Below are 18,505 nucleotides of genomic sequence, written 5' to 3'. Positions count from 1 at the left end.
ACGGGTCAAAGGTCGACCATCAGATTGGGGCCCAACCCGTGAAAAAGCCCAGTTTGCCATTTCTACGTGATTAGCAAGTAACAAAACATTTCAGCAGAAAAATAAAATTAGATTCAAGTTGATTAACTTAGTGAGGATAATTCAAATTATAAATTTACTGTAATATGGCATTCTGTTTTTCTAGAAGCCAATTAGCTTAGGCAAATTACCTTCATAAATATTGGAAACGACCAAAGTTTATGAAAACAACATAACACCAATTAATAAGCAACATTAAAAGTATAAAGATTAGGGGTTTTTAGTTGTTGATTAAGGAACAGAATCAACTTGAGCAGACTCAGGAGACTATTCTTGTTTATTACAACATTGTAAGTATAATAAAACCATAATAAAAAGAGTTTTAGTAAGCATCATTTTTTTTTTCAATCATAGAAAAACAAAATTCATGTATACAAATACTAACAAATATAAACACTACATTTGCTGCAACAAAATATCACCCATCTTCTTCTCCCTCCTGCTCCTATCAAGTTTTTGAGTTAATAAGCTTAGACCTTTGTTGGATATTTGTTATCACAAACACCATTTTCATTCACTTTGTCAGAGTCTGTATGTAAAAAACCGAAACAAAAAATGCCTGGCCGCTGTCCACACCAGAAGCTATGATGTCAATAACTGTCGAGACCCTCTCATGTGTCCGGGAAAACGTGCTCTTATCTCTTCAAAAGCACATAATGTTTCTGAATCTAGACCTCCTGCAAACTGTTGTGCCAAACAAAAAGAGAAGCTCACACTAAGCAAACCGATGGGAAACAAAAGGAAAGTTAAATTGTAGAGGACTGCCATTATGACACTGTTATGGGCAGTGTGGACAGAAAGAAATAGCAGAATTATGACACTGGAAAGGTCTGCGAAGAATGTTTGGGAAAGAATCAAATTCTGGACTGCCACTTGGATCTTCAGAACTAAACATTTCGAGGATCTCTCCTGTTTAGACTTAAGCAGGGATTGGTGTGTGCTGTTGTAATAATCTTGGGTTTTTTGTGACTGCTGTCACAATTTTTTCTACAGTTTTTTTTTTTTCGTTTTTATTTTTGCTTCCTGTTTTGTTTATCATGGTTTTCCTCTGCCTTAAGTGAGGCTTGTAATATATATCGGGGGGAGGCTAGTCTAAGACATGTGGTCTCGCTCACAAATCGGTTCTCTACTTACAACAACAAGCATTTAGACCAAAAAGTTCCCCAAGAAAGAAACAAAAACTGCCTCTAAGGTTTTACCTGATGAGCTCTGTATGCAAAATTTACACCCTGTAGAAGAAGAGATTCTTGATTCAATTCCTTATCAGATTCCACCTCCATTGTCACTCTCTTCATAAATGTTTTCACAAGATTCATTGATGCCTGCTTTATCTGTTTAAATGTATGAAATGAACTAATAAGCCATACATTACAGTTCATAGTATAAATGGATGATTGAGTTTGAAAGAGAATATAATACCTTACTCACAATCCCTGAATCAAGCATCCAATCAGTTGGGATTTTGAATTCCTTATAAGAACGCATTGCTGAATTTCGCAGCTTGATAAGCCGTTGAATGCTTTTCTCCGACCTATGAAAAGAAGACAAAAAAGACAAGGACTTGGTGATCAGAGAACAGAACATATTTCAAATGAAATAGAGATTTTTTTATTGACACAATTCTTACTTATCTAATAAGCTGGTTATCTTCTTTAAGGCAGCAGCACATGGAATATCAGTGTCATCTTTGTAAGAAGCAATCTCATTTTCTAACTGTTTTAGCTCACGATATTCGATTGCAGCTTCTCGCAGGGCATCAGCTTTCCTCTCCGGCCATTTGAAATGCTTTAACACAGCTCGTTCGTCAGCCTGCACAAACAACACAATAAACAAAGGCAAAATACATAAGAAAAAGAGAATCTTTAATGAGACAGTAAGAACTGTAGTGGAAAGGTTTAAGGGCTATAACAAAATACCAATGATGAGAGCTGTTCATCAAGCCAATCCACAAACTTTAAGACATCTTCTATGTCCAAATACGAGGCATCCAACACCTTTGCAATCAAGCCATTGATAAACTCTCCTTTTGTTTCAATGTCAGCTTTTATCTGGAAAGAATTGTAAGCTTACAAACTGTTCAAGATTAAGATTTTTCAGAAAGAAACTATGCTATTATGTTTGGTAATATCTGAATTCTTACAGCTAAAAGATGAGACGAACGATTTTGGATTTCTCCAACTATGCTGTTATGTGCACTAATAGCTGTTTGTTTATGATTAGGACTCTTTCTTAGTTCTGGAGAATTCTTCTTCCCCTCTTGCTTTGTCAACGAATGATAGAATTCCAAAAATGCTGGAGCTTTCTGACTGGTGGCGGGTGCTGTTCTAGCCGAGGGCATAGGTGGGGGTGGTGGAGGAGGTGGCAGCACAGACATTGAGGATGGAGTCTTCCTTGCAACATCAACAACTTTGGGAGTTGGACTAATTGGTGGTGGTGGCGGCGGTGGTTGTGGAAATGGAGAGGAAGGCTTCTTGACTATGCTAGCTTCCTGAACTGTCTCCTTCTTACCCACAGAGCGTTGTAGTTTATTGGCAATGAGTTTCTGAATGTCTTTGAAATTAGGACTTTGATACTTCCCAACAGATTTGGTCTTCATTCAAGATAAAATTTTGAAAATCTTTAGTGATGCAAGATAGTAAGAATTGTATTTAAGACAGTCAAAAGATTATTTTATTTGAAACAAAATAAAGTTAACTTGTTTTCCCTTGTCCAAACTCACATACTAAACAAATTTCAGAATCTTTAATGATGAAGACAATCAAAAGATTATTCTATTTGAAACAAATTTAAGGTTCCTTGTTTTCCCTTGTCCAAACTCAAACACTAAACAATTTTGAGAATCTTTAGTGGATAGTGAGAACTATATCTAAGATAATCAAACTCAAATACTAAACAACTACACACACTATCTTCTTCTTCTTCTTCTTCTTCTTCTAAAAAGTCAAATAAAGGAGAAAAGGTTGAATTTTGCATAATTATGAAAAAGAGTAGGAATTCTCACCTGGTCAGGACTGCTAGTAGATGCTATTTTTGCTTCAGCAGCCTCAAGTTCCTCAGCCAGCTTTTTGTTCCGGGAAAGAAGCTCTGAGTTAAAGCCATGAGCTTTATCCAACTCAGTCTTCAAGCTCAAAACTTGAGACTGCAAATCTCTAATCAAAGCATCACTCATTTGAAGCTTATCATGCAAATCCTTGTTTTTGCCATCTGGGTTATTGTTGTTGTTGTTAAAATCCTCAGTTTTCTTCGAACTAGCAACATCAGATGATCTCAACCGGCGTGGCCTAGAGAATTGCTCAACAACCGGCCTGTTTCCAAGCCGACCCACCAACTTAGACTCATCAAGCTCCCTACCCTTTTGAGATCCCAAACCCAATTCACCAGATTTAGGCTTAGTCAGCACAAGTGGCCTCCTAGGCCTAGAATTGTTGTCGTTTGCATCTGGGGTTACTGATTTTGCTCTTGAAGGTTTTGGTGAGTCCTTAAATTTTGAAGGAGCTCTAAGCCGAGATGGGGTTGTGGTAGTGGTAGTGGTGGTGGTAGTAGTCTGAGACATGTGGGGTGAGCTTGTTGTGTCACTCAACAACTTCATGTATTAAAAAGACTCCATTTTTAACCAAAAACAAAGCCCTGTGAAAAGATTTATGAAGAAAGATGCATGTGTTATTTGACTATGGTTTAGGCTCTCATCTCTATATATATTCTTATCACATGAATCAAAATCAAAGAATGAATGACTCTTACTCACAAAACACAAGAAAAGCAACTCTCCTCCTAATAGAATTGTTCTTCTCTCTCAATGTAAAAGCATTGTGATTAAGCAACCCCCACAAGGCAAGTACATAGTACGCAAACTTGTTTCCTTCTTCTTCCCTTGATTAGTTTTTATTTTTTTAAGACTTTGAAACTACGAAAGTTTTTTAGACTAAGCTAAGAGAATTATACCCTTTTTGTTGTTGAATGTGATTATTGTGTATGCCCACCTTATATCTATTGACCTCAACTTTGGCTTTTGTTTTGTTGGTATAGTTAATGCTACCCTAAAAAATGACACCATTGTATTTTCAAAATGGTCATTTGGCATTATAATTAAGGTCGGTTAGAGGGTTAGTAAGTGGAGATGGGGCCTTTGATATATATATATATATACAGTATATATGTATATATGTGTATGGTCATGATAATGATTGCATAATGATGATTAACAGTAAGACAACAAACTATTATATATGCGTTCACATGGAGATGGAGATGGGGATTTGTTTAAGCATAGCTTAATCATTATTAGCAACAAAATTGTAAAAAAGGAAAGGTTTTTAATTCATTTGTGAATGTCTTTTAAGCTCAAATTGGTGTATATGTTTGGTTAGATGTCACATTAATGGACCTTCAAGTTTTGCCAATGACAAAGGCAATTATTTATATGAATTTTTAAATAATAATAATAATAATAATAATAATAATAATAGATGTTGTTGTTGGTGTTGTTAATTATGGATTATCTATAAGAAAAGCATTAACAAACAAACAACAATTATAGACCATTCTTTGTTGTAGTGGTTTCACCATTTAAGATATAGCATACATATTTTATGAATAATATGAAGTAGACATATTCAAATCTATTATGTGATTGGTAAAGTGGCTGATAAAAAGATAAAAATCAGTGATGATAATGTTTTGAAGTCAAATGGCATGAATAGTTAATAAGTGTAATGTGTTCATTCAATGCATTAATTTGACAAATGACATATCCTTTGCCGTATCTCAAGAGTCAAGACAAAACAGCTAATAGGAAAAAGACTTAGTGTGAAGGGAAAAGAAAACCAAATAGTATAGTATAGTACACAGAGAAAGGTGTTGATAGACCAACAAATTCCCCTAGATTCCTTCCTCAATGTCAAAATCAAAGTTTGATCATGATGGGGTCATTTTTTTTAGGATTGTTTATTATGTTGTAATATAATAGAGATTTTACAGTGAGGGCTTGTGTTAAAATTCCAAATCTCTAGGATGAGAAAGAGTAACCTGGCTATGATTCTTATTGTTAAAGAAAACATTTTTAAATACAATACAATAGATAATGAGCTATGCATAAAAAGAAGCAAAAAAGCAAAAGGTATAAGAAGAGAGAGTGTTAGAGAGGGGACACTATCACACCCCACTACTACTAATACCTTAAATACACTCAAAATAAGTTCTTTTAAAATCCTTTCTTTGTGGCTTTTTTATTTTGTTGTTGCCCTTTTGAATAGTACAAGACATTCTAGTGACATGCACATACATATTGGGAATAGATTTTGTTCAGTTGTTAATTATTGAAAATCAAAGTATATCAAATCTAATTTAGAGTACATTCAACTTTAATTAAAGTAGTAGTACATAATAAAATGTATTTTATTTTTAATTAAAAAAACATTAAATCCATTTTCAATGTATAGTATTGGGTAATTAGCGTTAAAACTCTCTTGTCATTTAATTTTTATACACAATTTTTTTAGGTAAAACTCTTTTATATTTATTTTTTTATATAAATTTAAGGTGTTAGATAAATATTACATTAAATACTGATTAGATGACTACTGTGTACACTTGTGTATACATTATAATAGAACCTCGAAGTTTATCTAGTAATAATTCAATTACTATATAACAGTAATATTTAACTGGAACCTCAAATTTATATAAAAAAAATAAACATAAAAAGAATTTTTGCTGTAAATAACCCTAGATTATATATGTATTGTGTCATTGAGCCTGCAAAGAATGAAAAGTAGTACTTAACACCTAGTTGTGGCATGACTCCATGTGGCTCTCTCTCCATTAAATTCCATATTGTATATTTAACAAGAATAACATTTATGGCACAAGTGAGTGGAAGATAAGACAAAAAACAATGGACTCATGTCATGAGGAGAAGAGAAGGAGATCATTAAAAAGCTATATCATATGGTATGGAGTGGACTATGGACTATGGACCCGTGATGATGAAAACTATATGGACAACTTTCCAGATGTCTTTAATAGCTTCACATGCATGGAAATTAAACAGAGAAACTACTAGGACAGATTTCCAAAACACTAGATTTTATTCTATATTTATATGGAACATGTATTGATAAGGGGACAGTAACAAGTAATTAGTAACTAGTAACTAGTAGTAGTACCTTAATATACAAGCCACTAAGATTTGCTCACTCCTTTTTGCCTCTTTGATGATATGGCATTCTGAATTCTGATGGTTAAAAATAGAGTTTTGTTACTTGGGTTTTGTAAAAATATCACAGAACAACAAAGTATGAGCTTAGTTTTTATAATCAAGGCCTTGTTATAATATGAATGACCAAGCAACTACTCTGATAAAAGGATTAAGAAAAGAAAGCTCAGAATAGAAAGGATTCAATTTGAAGGAAAACTCATTAGTATGGACGTTTTTGTGATTATAGACTTAAAATCTTAGGTGTCTTTGTAGGTCAGTTGCAAATTCACATCACACAAGGTGTCCTATGTTGCTCTGATTGTGATTTTGTGAGATAATAAGGTTTTGATTTGACATAATTAATGACTTTTTCTAATATATAATATCACATGTTTAGAATTGGGATGTTGATATTCATTATCTTTAATTAATGTTGCTTAAAGCTTGAGACAACAACCCTCTAGCCTCTACTTTAACATATATAAATATGCTTAAAACTTGTTTAACACTTGTCAAAATTCTTTGTATTCTTTACTCTAATTCATTGTATCAAGAAGCATGGTCCTTTTTCTTTTTCTTTTCTCTCTAGTTTTATCAATGCTTTTCTTGTTTTAGTTGAATTAAACTTGCATTGATGGGAAATGAGATGAAATTTGCTTTTGTAGCATCCTTCTTATAAAAAGCTACATGGGAATTTTGTCAATGATTTTGGGTTATGCTTATGAGGATTGATTGTCACTTTGGTGATTACTACATAATTTATGTTTAAGATAGCATTTGGCAAGGATGATTTGAGTTTGAGATATAAGACTAATCACCATTTAGCACAATGTATGTTTGATTTGATTTTAAGTCTAAGATCCCTTGAAACTATTCTTTACCCCAAATATAAAAATATTACTACGAATATTCTACGTCATCTAATATAACACAATTTAATATTGACTTTTACATATTTTATTTTAATTTTAAATATCGTGAGACCTAATAATATCAATTTACTACAAGGTGTTCAACACCTTAAGTGACCATACATTAACAATCAAAAATAGAATACTGATATCAGAGATCAGTGGTATTTATTATTATCACGAAGTAACAATTTACAGATAGGTAACAAAATTCTATAATAATTACTAAATTAAAAAAAATGAGATTTGATACTTAATTATATATATGACACCTTAAAATAATGTTAGACGGTGATGTTTTTAACATTTCTCCTAATATAATGTAGCATGGTGATCTAAAGAGTAAATCATACTCACATTTCTATTTCCTAAGGATGCTCACTTTTCATATAACAACAAACACAAAATCTTTTGTTGGGATCCTTAAAAAAAAAGTAGTTGACAAAGTGGTGGGGCTGAGAATTTTTTTGTGCTAAACAAAAAGGAGAAAGGGTAATCCCTTTGTTTTGTTGTAATTGTTTCATGTCTCACTTTTTCTTTCTTTAAGTTTTTGTAGAGAGTACAAACAAAAGCATGAGATGATATTTGGTGGTGGGTCAGATCAGGGTAGGCTTATGGTTCCATGATACAAATAACATACATATACATGATGTACAATATACAACTACTCCTCCTTTCAATTATTAGTCATAATTATAAATAATAAAATGATATAGCATAGGAGGGTTGGAATTTGGTTTTGTTCATGTATTGGAGTAAAACACAATCCTTATATAAATCACATTTTGTTTTTTTGTATGAAAAGTTCAAACATGGTCATTTAAGAGGGGCAAGCATTTCAGATGACTTGGAAATCAATGTCTCTTTTGATTCTAAGTAATAAAGTTTGCAACTTTGTTGTTGTTGGTGCTAGCAGAACCATACAATATATATAGAATGGAATAACATTAAATTTAAATTTTGTTTGGTTGCATGAGAATGTTATAATAATAGAATGGAATAATATTAAATTTTATTTAATTTCATTCTTACTTTCATTCTCATTTTCATTCGAATATGTCAATATGAACGAACTCATATTCCACAAATGCACCAAAGAGTAAAGATATATAACAATTAATACTTAATACTTTGTATCTGGGTTCTTAATTACTTGAAAATTATATTTATGACTGTAGGTGAATCGGTATTATTTAAAAATAATTTGTATTTTTATTTTTTTTGAACTTTTTACACTATTAAATTATGCCTCATATAGTATAGAGCTCGTTAATCGTACTCATTAAAATATAACACAGTCTTTCCATCACATTCTATTTAATTTTATCGTAAAACGAATGACATGTTGCAAATTAAATGCCCTTCACCTATTTTACATTAACGAAATAAACTTTTTTTTATATATATAATAATTTATATTTTTAGTTTTAGTTTTTTAATCATTAAAAAAGGGGAAAACTTTTTGATTTGCATCCATTAATGAGTCGTATATTATAGAGTACAATTTGGTAGTATAAAAAGTTCACAGAGCAAAAATGTTAATTATTTTTGGTTTTACTATATTAGGTTGTGAGGGTAGTTTGGTATAATTCATCTAGAAGTAATATTTTTTTAACTAGATCAATTCGGCCTTAACAATGACAACAACATCAGAGGGAAGATTAGACTTTGAAAAAATACAATCAGCGTGTAATCGAGAAGCTCTAGCCACAAGGTGAGTGACTCAATTAGCAGATCGTTTGACAAAAAATAAAGAAACATCACTTAAAAAAGATAGAAGTTGTTTACAATCCTCCGCGACATCATCAAAAGTAGATTGCAATACATTCAAATTACGAACAACTTGCACCAACACCAGTCAGTCAGATTCGATAATACTAACACTTGAGAAATCATGCTTCAACCACGAAAGCACTTCTTTGAGGGCCACGACTTCAACAATTTCTAGCAGAATGCATCCATATTGTAGCCCAGAAAACCTAGCTACAACCCGACCACAATGATCCCGGGCATAACCCTACCAAAACCATACCTTTTTTCCTCGTCAAAAAGAGTAGTGTCAATATTCACCTTGAGTTTTTTGAAATTTGGTTTAGACCATAGCTCAGCCCCATCCGAAAGATATTAAGTATCAACTGATGGAAAAAAACTCCACCCAACTTTTCTTACCCTTCCACAAGAGTTGATTCTGCACGAACTAAATTGCCCATGCCAACATCACCGCCTGAGCACTTTGTTCCTCACCCAACCAAGAAAACATGTGGAAAAACCAGTCCTTAAACGACCCTTCATCCACCAGAATCATAGCCAAACCAACTACTTGCCAACAATTTTAAGCAAAATCACAAGAAACTAAACAATGCAAAATTGATTCACTTGCCCCATTACAAACTAAACAATATATATGTTCGGTCGGTTCTTAGTTTATTCGGTCGGTTTGCCATTGATACTAAAACCAACCATATTAAGGCAGTTTTAACCGAATGCGGTTTTTTCAGTTTTCGAGTTTTTCAGTGTTGGTTTTTTCGGTGTTCGGACGATCAGTATACTCGATTTGGTCGGTTTCTTGGATTTTTTGCTCACCCCTAAAAAAAATAAGAATAGAGTATAACCATTTTTTTATTAGATTTGGAATGATCTTTTATCTCATATTTAAATAAAATAATAATTTACACTTTATAATCAAATAAACTAAACAATAGAATGAAAATTGATTCATTTGATTATAGTGTGCGATTTAGTCAACTCCTATAATCACTTCTTGTTTTTAGGATTGTGTAAACAAAAATAAAAAGATAAAGAAGATAAAATGATTGTGTGATGAGAATATAATGAGAGATGACTGATGAGGCTGACACTATGCCACATCAGATAAGACTCTCATCTTCAGTCCCCACACCCAACCTTACAACCCTCTTAGTAATAATAGTATGTATCTTCAACAAAAGAAAAAGAAAACAAGTTTCTTTCTTTGTTCATAAAATTTAGAACACAATTTTAAGGCAATGGATCCTTTGTTACCATGGTTCTATTCTTGATCAACTAAAACCCAATTAACACAAAGATCATAACAAAGGGACAACCTTATTATCTACAAAATTCCAATCATATGGATGAGCAGCAGCCACCCCCACAAGGTGGAAGTGGATCTTCTTCATCAAAGATAAAGACAGAGGATTTGGATGTTACTCTTCAGGCCATTGGTTTTGAGTTCCAACAAGTCTCTCCAAATAAAGTCTCTGGTTTCCTTCCTATCACTCTCAAGTGTTGCCAGGTCTTCCTCTTTCTTTGTATTGATTTTCATGGATTCTTGAGTTATAATTATAGTGTTTCATATAATTGTTAGAAGATGCCTAACACATGTGAGTCTAGGGATGAGAATTGCCCTGTTGGGTATGGCCCCGCTAGTGCTCGCCCCTAATGGGATGGGAATTTCCCACCTAAATAGGAAATAGGACAAAGACGAAGATATTCTGTTTGGCTAAACTTCTATTCTACTTTTACTCGTAGCTAGAAATATAAGATAAATATAAAGTTTGAATAACTATTGTATAAAAATCTTTTTCTAATAAAAAGTACTTTTTACTCTGTTTGGTTATCATTAAATTTTTTTTTTTTTTTGTGAATAAATTAAAAATTATGTAAATTATTTTAATTTTAAAAATAATTTCTTGAAATCTCAATTTTGAGGAGAAGCAACAAATCTCAATTTCTTTTAAAAAAGACTTAAATTAAAAAATGATTTTTTATTTTTTTAATTCTAAAAGCTAAAAAGTAACTTAATCAAACAGGGCCTTTCTATCCTCTAAGGGGACTCTTTTTATTTATTTTATTTATTGTATAATATTATTTTAATTACTATACATTATCTACATGTGTTTTGTAACTTATTATTAGTAAATTTTTAAATATTTTTATTTTATTTTAAATAACATTATCTATTTTAAATTATTAACACATATAATATTTTAAACTTTATACAATTTACCTTTTTTATTCATAATTTCATTTACTTTAATATAAATAGGTCCTAAGTATTACCTATTCCAACGAGAATTCTCTACCCTATCTCCGATCGGGTATATGTAGTAAAAGAGACAGGAATGGTGGGTATTAAAATAGTTACGAGAATGGGGACAATGGAAGCATTTCCCGTTTATTTCCCATTCAATTTCTATCCCTAAATGTAACGCGTTGTGAGTAGTTAGCAGTTTCTTATATTATTTATTAAATCAAAATATGTAAAACCCCATAAATTATACCAATAACAATATATCACATGCCCCTAACATTTCTCTATTGGTAACATATGTTTTCATTTGGGGTGCAATGAAATAATGAAAGCAGCCATTCAAGGTGCTACATGGAGGGGTGTCTGCTTTGATAGCTGAATCACTGGCTAGCATGGGAGCTCACATGGCTTCTGGTTACAAAAGGGTAGCTGGAATTCAACTCAGTATCAACCACTTGAAGAGTGCTCACTTGGGAGAACTTGTTCTGGCTGAAGCCACTCCCATCTCTGTTGGTAAAACAGTTCAGGTTTGTTCTTATCCCTTTTCTATCTGTTGTCTTCCTCTTTCTTTGTATGGATTCTTGAGTTTCTTACATATAATTGTTAACATATGTTTCAAAGCAGCCATTCAAGGTGTTACATGGAGGGGTGTCAGCTTTGATAGCTGAATCACTGGCTAGCATGGGAGCTCACATGGCTTCTGGTTACAAAAGGGTAGCTGGAATTCAACTCAGTATCAACCACTTGAAGAGTGCTCACTTGGGAGAGCTTGTTCTGGCTGAAGCCACTCCTATCTCTGTTGGTAAAACAGTTCAGGTTTGTTCTTATAAACTTAACTCACTCCTATCCCTTTTCTACTATTTATCTATGCATTTTCTGAAAATACCATGAATGGAAAAGAAAAATATTATTTTGGCCCTTATATTTCGGTCAAATATATGTTTAAACCTTATGTTTTGATAAATTACATTTTGAATCCCAAATCAAAATAGTACCTTTTGACTCTTCTTTAGCCATCTTAGCGGATAACCCAATAATTAATCTTATATTTAAAATTAGAGATATTTGCAGTGAAATCCTCTTAATATTTGCAATTATTACACATATGACCTTAATCAAAAAAAGTTGCGGTAAAAGTATCTTATCTTACGATTTTGTTACAATCGTACCTTTTTTTGGTTGTTAAGTGTCAATTAAGTCCGTTAAGTGTTAGCTCAAAAACACGTGGTGACATATATTTTTGGCTTATTTAATACATAACAAAATCGTAAAATACGATACTTTTGCTGCTATTTTTTTAATTAAAGTCATATATGTAATAATTGTAAATATTAAAGAAATTTCGCTGCAAATATCCCTTAAAATTATTTTGATCAAAATTGAGTCCAGAAATGCTATTTGCAAAACATAAGGTCTAAATTGGTAATCGTACAAAACACCAACATTACAAAATGGTATGTTCCCTATTATAATTACCTTTAATTTGGGTTATGAGCAGGTGTGGGAGGTGAGACTATGGAAAACTGATCCTTCAAACACAAAGGAGAAGAAATCTTTGATAGCATCATCTAGGGTAACCCTTTTATCTAACCTGCCAGTACCAGAGAATGCTAAAGAAGCAGGAGATGCTCTAATGAAGTATGCAAAGTTATGAGTAAGAATAAACAAAATCATAGAAAACAGAATTGTTCTTGCCACTTGTAAAGTGCTCTAATCATTCATAATACTTTTAGTCTGAACTTAAAGATGTTTAATTCATATGCTTCTAGTTCAAAACTAAAGGAGCAAATTTCATTCTTAAAGACATATAGAACACATTTTACATGTGTTATTGTATATGGTAACGATTCTCCTTCATTTATTTACTAAATTTTATAATGGAAGAAATTAGTGGAATCTATAAATTAAAAAAAAAAATTCTTATAAATTAGAAATACATTTCTCTTTCCTAACTTACTTTCTTTTAATTTTAATTTTATTAATTAAAAATAAAAAGACAAACATACCCTTTAAAATTATGTACTTTTACAATTTAGTTGAATTAAAATATTCTCACTACTTTTTTTAATTTTCTTACTTATGTATACAAAATAAAATAATTTTATTTAATAGTTTAGTAAACACTATAATAAAATATTAAAATCGATTAATTTATATTGTAAACTCGTTCATTTCTTCCATTATATTCTAATTACAGCTTAATAAAAGATGCCAGATATAGACCATAGAAATGAATTGAAGAAAAGAGCATAGAAATGAATATGAGCAAAGATTAATAAATGAATGATAACAATGAAGACTTTGGATATAAATGATAATGAATCACTTTCCCTATTGGTTTTTTTGAATAACTTCATGGCTCATATTCCTTTCCTCTTACCACTAAAGTAAATAAACAATAAAAAACTGTGGAGGAGTCAAACAAGGGAGGTGGAGAAAACAAACACCCCACATGAACAGTTTTCATGAAAACTATATCTGTGGATCCTAATCTTCTCTTCAATTTTGAGTTTTGAGATTAAAAAAGTAAATGGTAATGGAACAATCATTACATTTTACACACTGATTTTAGTTTCAAAGGGCTACACAAAGCCCTAATATTTATATAGAGAGTTACTTGCATTGCAAGCAAATGACATCAATCTTATGATTATGAAGTACTATTTCATTTACAATCTAGTAACTTTAGGGCATCTCCAATGAGGATATCTAAATTTAGTGTTAAATCAACACCAAAAAACTACTATTTCAACATTAAATTTTTTTTCAATTCCAATCACAATACTAAAAATTACACCAAATTTTATATTCTTTATTATTTTATTATTTTATTAATATAATAAGAATATTTTAATACTAAATATATATAATTATTTACTTTTTCTTCTTTAAAGTATTATTTAATTATTAAAAACTTTTTTTAAAAAAATAGTGTGGTCTCTAGTGTCCCACTAAATTTGGTGGGACACTGTAGACAATGCCATTTATAAGGATAGGTTTAGTGTCCCATTAGAGTAAATATAGTGTGAAACTACACTATATTTGGTGTTTTAGTGTCCCATTGGAGATGGCCTTAGCTTAGCAGTTTACTGTCATTACACTGCTTTTGCGAATCCTATCTGGGAATTTCCGAAATCAAACACGGTATGATACGCTCCCAAGAACAGATTTCCAAGAACCCTGCAATTGTACATACTAATCCTGTAATTTCCATCTATAAAACAACAATAATGTAAACCGAATCGAGCTACATTTATCAGTTTCGATGAATTCTACATGACTTACCAGAGGGGGCCTTGTGGAGGAGGAATGTCCAAGGAAACAAATCCACTAATGCAAAAAGTAGAGCAACCTTCTTCAACTCTTAGTATATACTGAAATGAAAAACATGTAAATACATTTTCAATAGAAATCAACATTGATTCGAGTGTGTGTACTCATATATTGGTACTCTGTATTTTCAATAATACTTATCTGGTACCCTGTATTCTCGTAAATACAGGGTATCAAATAAGTTTAAAGTCCTAACAACTATTATGTGTGTAAGAAAAGGAGGCGAACGAATCACACCTGTTCCGAGGAAAGGGAGAAGGTTTTGTTTCCAATGGTGAATGTTACATCTGGAAGGACTCCAATCTTATCACAATCTATAAATGGCTTTCCCAAAGGATTAGGGAGCCTTTCACATAACTTTAAGATCATGAAATTGAGAGAGAAGATTCTTAATTAGTTATAGTATTTACAATTGAAAAATCAGTTTCAACCTTAATGTCAAAACTTACCTCATTTGCAAATTTGAATACTTTGTCCTTTGCCTTTTGTTGTTTAAGTTGTACTTGAAACCAAAACACAATCATCTCACAGAAAGTACATAAGGGAGTCTCATTAACCGATCCCGATCGAGTTCCATTATGAACTAATACTGTCTCAATGTTTTTTCTGCATAAGAAGAAATCTTGTTCATGTCATGAACATCAAAATAAAGATTTACAAGAAAGTAGAGAAGGGAAAGTTGATAACAACCTCACATATTTTGATCCATTATATGGACACAGTCCAATATCTACACATGCTAACTCAGGCCTCAACTGCAATAAGCATTTGAAAATGATATGAAAGCATTTTTTTTCATTACTTTAAATGATAAGAAATTATAAGCAAGAAACATACATACCCCTGATACTAAGTATTCCCATACGAAATTTCCATAGTTTGAAACTACATTTTTACATTCCAAGCTTACAATTCCTTCAGCTCCAATAGCAAGGTTTATTTGAGCAACAATTGCCTGGAAATGAAACAAGAGCTATTAAATTAAGGATTCAAAGAAGAGTAATTAAACAAGAGGTATTAAGTTTGAGGCATGATTGTTACAGTTGGACCGGCAAGGAAGGCAGTGCCCGAGTCAAGAATGGCGCCGCATCCAGCTGCACACTGGCCTGAAATTTCATACATATTATACAACAAATTGAGTTGTTTACGGATTGGTTTGGTCCAGATTTTCATTTCTTCCGAACCAAATCATTTATTACGGTTTTTGAAAAATTCAAAACCAAACCAAACTTGGTTCGAAACATGTTTTGAATTTTGTGATTTTTCTAATTTTTTTTATATAATTGTTTCTTTTTTTAACTAAATTTTCTTTACTTTTGAAAGTTTATAACACATAAATAATAATAAAAATATTCTCAAAAATAATGTTAAAACAATATCAATATTCCATCTAAGATTATCCCAAATATCAATATTTCATCATAAAAAAAAAACATATCAAGTACATATAAAGAATTATACGGTTTGATTTAGTTGCGAAAATTCTTAAACTATGACCGAATAAGAGAATCATAAGTTATCTAGATTGACCAAACCATTAACACCAGATTCATTTGATCCTGTCTCAAACAGTTTCGTCTGAATTGGTTGAGAGTTAGGAACTAGCGATTGCAAATTGCATGAACAACCCTAACAACAAATAGGAAGACAAATATGAGAGTTTAGAGAGTTAATGTAACCTGTGGACTGGCCAGCAACAAGCACATCTCCCACCTCAATCTGGAAACAAGAACATAACTAATTTAACTGTTTAGTAACTGGGAAGTACTAATAAAGAGAGAGAACAAAACCTTCATTACAAAAAGTACCTGCCAGTAACCCTTTCGAGTAATCGGAAAGTAAGTATGTTCACCAGTAAACCGCCTCCAATCAATACCTCCGAAGACAATCTCGCCTCCCACCTTTGACATTGGATCTCGATTTATCCAGAAAGAGAAAACTTTCTGGACCATATGGCCTTGAATTACCATGTTATACCTATATACCGAAATCAACAAGTCTCTTTGTGTTTGTGTTCACTACAAAATCTTATGACACAATCTATAACCGAAACTATACATATTACATACCAGACTGGTGTGGCTTGATCAACGGCGATATTCTGAAATCCAAGTCCAAGAACACCATCATACTTTGCACCTAACAATGCTAAAAGTCCTTCTTTTGTGATCTCAACAAATTCCTAAAAGGAGATACCAAAACATACATAACATTAATTAAATGAAAGATGAAACAATTATATACAAGGAAAATGCTAAGATGGATCATTAAACAAAAAAAACTCACTTGATCTTTAACAACAACATCTCCAACTTTTACATTATCCTGGCTGAAGAACCCGGAAATGGATCCAGAACCATAAGGAATTTTACAAGGTATTCCTAAATAAAAAATGAAAACCAACAATTTAATAATAAATAGGAGTCTTATACTATTGACTCGATTACACCATCAAATAAAATAAATATGATAATATTTGACACACACTTATAAGAAAATATTAATATGTAAAGCATGAGAAGATTACCAATTTTGGTATAGGTAGAGGAGAGCCTTGCTTTGAACTTAGAATGAAGATAGCAAGCAATCTGCATAGAAAAAATTTACAAAAGTTGTCAAAACACTTGACTTGACTAGACAAAGCATAATTCAATAATCATGAGAACAGAGAACACTCACAGAAAAAATGCATCTTGAAGATGGGACCCAAAGATTTGAGCTTCCAGTATCAAACACAACAGTCAAAGGTTGTGGAGGTGAACCAATACCAATCTCTGCATAATATTGAATATCTAGATAATTTTTCAAATATATAACAGCTTGGATGTTATTTTCAGTGGAAGGATATTGATTATGACTGATTCTTGCAGCTTTCAATCTTTTAAGGCTTAAAGGCCACTTCTTGAGACTTATTCTCAGAAACCCATTATCCGAATCGGCGAAAACCAAGGAGGAGGATAACATAGAGAGTGCAAGAAGAAAACTTTTGATCCTCATGGTCACAGTCATACAGTTAATCTATCTGGGATGAAGTCAAAAACCTTGCTTTTGAAACATAACATTCATATAATCATACATAAGTATGAAGATAATTTTGCCTTTAAAACTAGAAAGAATGAAGAGTTCTTTGTTGGTTAAACTTTAAACGTTATATGGATTAGACATATAAGGAAAGAAGCAGGTAACTTCGTGGAGAATGAATACAATAGTACTCTACTAAAACAAGTATGTAACTAAACAAAAGTACTATGATTAACGTTTCTCGTTCTGATTTCTAACACTAACAAGGTCAGCTCAATCTTTATCCCATTCTTTCTTTCATTCTTTGTGGCCTTATTTTAACAATTCATGGTGATATTATAGATACAACTTTGTATTTTGTACAATTTTCTTTGCGTGTGGGAACTGAATAATTGTTATGCAGTTAAAACTGTTTGATTTGGATTTTTCCTATGGCAGAAAAAGGCCTGCGTTAATTATCTGGTGTCACTGTTGAAGACTGCAATAGTAGTGATCAAGTTGCATAGATAACAAATACAGTTATCCATTAATGTATATACATACACATATAGTGATTAAATGGTAATTAGAACTTTGTATTTTAGCAGTCCATTTCAACAAACAACATTCTGTACATGAGCATGGATTTTTTTTCCAGATATCCCAAATGGCCCAAATCTTCTCCCTATAATTTTGAGGTAAATGTTCTTTGCCGGTTAAAATAATAGTGATGTGCACCTTACACTACAACCTTTTACCTCAACTCATTATATTATTTTCACTAATTTATTCAAAACACTTCTAAACAACAAGATAGAATCGAATGAATGAGAAAACAGAACAAACTTAGACAAAAGCACAAGATCAAACAATGTTCTATGGATCATGAGCACTCACATTTTGCCAATTCATAATTGATAAACTTTCCTTATTTTTTAACTATGCTTAGTAAATGAATGACTATATGAAAGACAT

The 18,505-nt window shown here is 31.9% G+C and overlaps 3 protein-coding genes and 1 long non-coding RNA gene across 7 annotated transcripts; 2 read left to right on the top strand and 2 right to left on the bottom strand.

The window, feature by feature from the left end:
• Positions 1-236: 236 nt before the first annotated feature.
• LOC115723410 (INCREASED PETAL GROWTH ANISOTROPY 1-like protein 1) lies at positions 237-6,482 on the bottom strand. Of its 3 annotated transcripts, none has more exons than XM_030652891.2 (8): positions 6,243-6,482; positions 3,080-3,705; positions 2,219-2,668; positions 1,995-2,126; positions 1,706-1,887; positions 1,498-1,609; positions 1,278-1,409; positions 237-762 (listed from the first exon to the last, which is right to left on the bottom strand). In XM_030652891.2, the coding sequence occupies exons 2-8, from the start codon at positions 3,665-3,667 to the stop codon at positions 661-663; spliced, it is 1,698 nt and encodes a 565-aa protein (XP_030508751.2). In that variant the 5' UTR covers positions 3,668-3,705; positions 6,243-6,482; the 3' UTR covers positions 237-660. The 3 variants fall into 3 exon arrangements, with proteins under 3 accessions (XP_030508751.2, XP_030508750.2, XP_030508752.2); XM_030652890.2 differs by lacking the exon at positions 6,243-6,482 and adding an exon at positions 3,820-4,138; XM_030652892.2 differs by lacking the exon at positions 6,243-6,482 and adding an exon at positions 3,824-4,138.
• Positions 6,483-10,012: 3,530 nt separating this feature from the next.
• On the top strand, positions 10,013-13,834 carry LOC115723433 (1,4-dihydroxy-2-naphthoyl-CoA thioesterase 1-like). Of its 2 annotated transcripts, none has more exons than XM_030652921.2 (3): positions 10,013-10,459; positions 11,822-12,013; positions 12,696-13,834. In XM_030652921.2, exons 1-3 carry the CDS (start codon positions 10,295-10,297, stop codon positions 12,849-12,851), a joined length of 513 nt encoding a protein of 170 aa, XP_030508781.2. In that variant the 5' UTR covers positions 10,013-10,294; the 3' UTR covers positions 12,852-13,834. The 2 variants fall into 2 exon arrangements, with proteins under 2 accessions (XP_030508781.2, XP_060959976.1); XM_061103993.1 differs by lacking the exon at positions 11,822-12,013 and adding an exon at positions 11,533-11,724 and having other exon boundaries at positions 10,030-10,459.
• On the bottom strand, positions 13,482-17,539 carry LOC115723413 (aspartic proteinase A2). Its single transcript, XM_030652896.2, has 13 exons — positions 17,210-17,539; positions 17,058-17,118; positions 16,817-16,911; positions 16,600-16,712; positions 16,339-16,507; positions 16,210-16,249; positions 15,572-15,636; positions 15,372-15,485; positions 15,221-15,285; positions 14,980-15,136; positions 14,768-14,887; positions 14,483-14,571; positions 13,482-14,377 (listed from the first exon to the last, which is right to left on the bottom strand). The coding sequence occupies exons 1-13, from the start codon at positions 17,537-17,539 to the stop codon at positions 14,293-14,295; spliced, it is 1,503 nt and encodes a 500-aa protein (XP_030508756.2). The 3' UTR covers positions 13,482-14,292.
• LOC133030928 (uncharacterized) lies at positions 16,906-18,191 on the top strand. Its single transcript, XR_009684460.1, has 2 exons — positions 16,906-17,286; positions 17,401-18,191. It is a non-coding gene; the product is annotated as an uncharacterized LOC133030928 (long non-coding RNA).
• Positions 18,192-18,505: the final 314 nt, after the last annotated feature.

The sequence above is a fragment of the Cannabis sativa genome, chromosome 9 (assembly GCF_029168945.1).
Source record: "Cannabis sativa cultivar Pink pepper isolate KNU-18-1 chromosome 9, ASM2916894v1, whole genome shotgun sequence".
Classification (NCBI taxonomy): Eukaryota; Viridiplantae; Streptophyta; class Magnoliopsida; order Rosales; family Cannabaceae; genus Cannabis; species Cannabis sativa.
This window is presented reverse-complemented; position numbering and strand designations above follow the sequence as displayed.

Bases quoted from the DNA above. Each gene is read 5' to 3' on its own strand.
- LOC115723410 (XM_030652891.2), bottom strand. From the start codon at position 3,667: ATGAAGTTGTTGAGTGACACAACAAGCTCACCCCACATGTCTCAGACT. The intron at 2,127-2,218 runs GTAAGAATTCAG...AATTCTTTCCAG, and splicing joins GTTCGTCTCATCTTTTAGCT to ATAAAAGCTGACATTGAAAC. The intron at 1,610-1,705 runs GTAAGAATTGTG...TTCTTTTCATAG, and splicing joins ATAACCAGCTTATTAGATAA to GTCGGAGAAAAGCATTCAAC.
- LOC115723433 (XM_030652921.2), top strand. From the start codon at position 10,295: ATGGATGAGCAGCAGCCACCCCCACAAGGTGGAAGTGGATCTTCTTCA. The intron at 10,460-11,821 runs GTCTTCCTCTTT...GTTTCAAAGCAG, and splicing joins TCACTCTCAAGTGTTGCCAG to CCATTCAAGGTGTTACATGG. The intron at 12,014-12,695 runs GTTTGTTCTTAT...GGTTATGAGCAG, and splicing joins CTGTTGGTAAAACAGTTCAG to GTGTGGGAGGTGAGACTATG.
- LOC115723413 (XM_030652896.2), bottom strand. From the start codon at position 17,539: ATGACTGTGACCATGAGGATCAAAAGTTTTCTTCTTGCACTCTCTATG. The intron at 16,250-16,338 runs GTACTTTTTGTA...TCTTGTTTCCAG, and splicing joins CTCGAAAGGGTTACTGGCAG to ATTGAGGTGGGAGATGTGCT. The intron at 15,137-15,220 runs GTTGTTATCAAC...CTTCTTATGCAG, and splicing joins AATGGATCAAAATATGTGAG to AAAAAACATTGAGACAGTAT.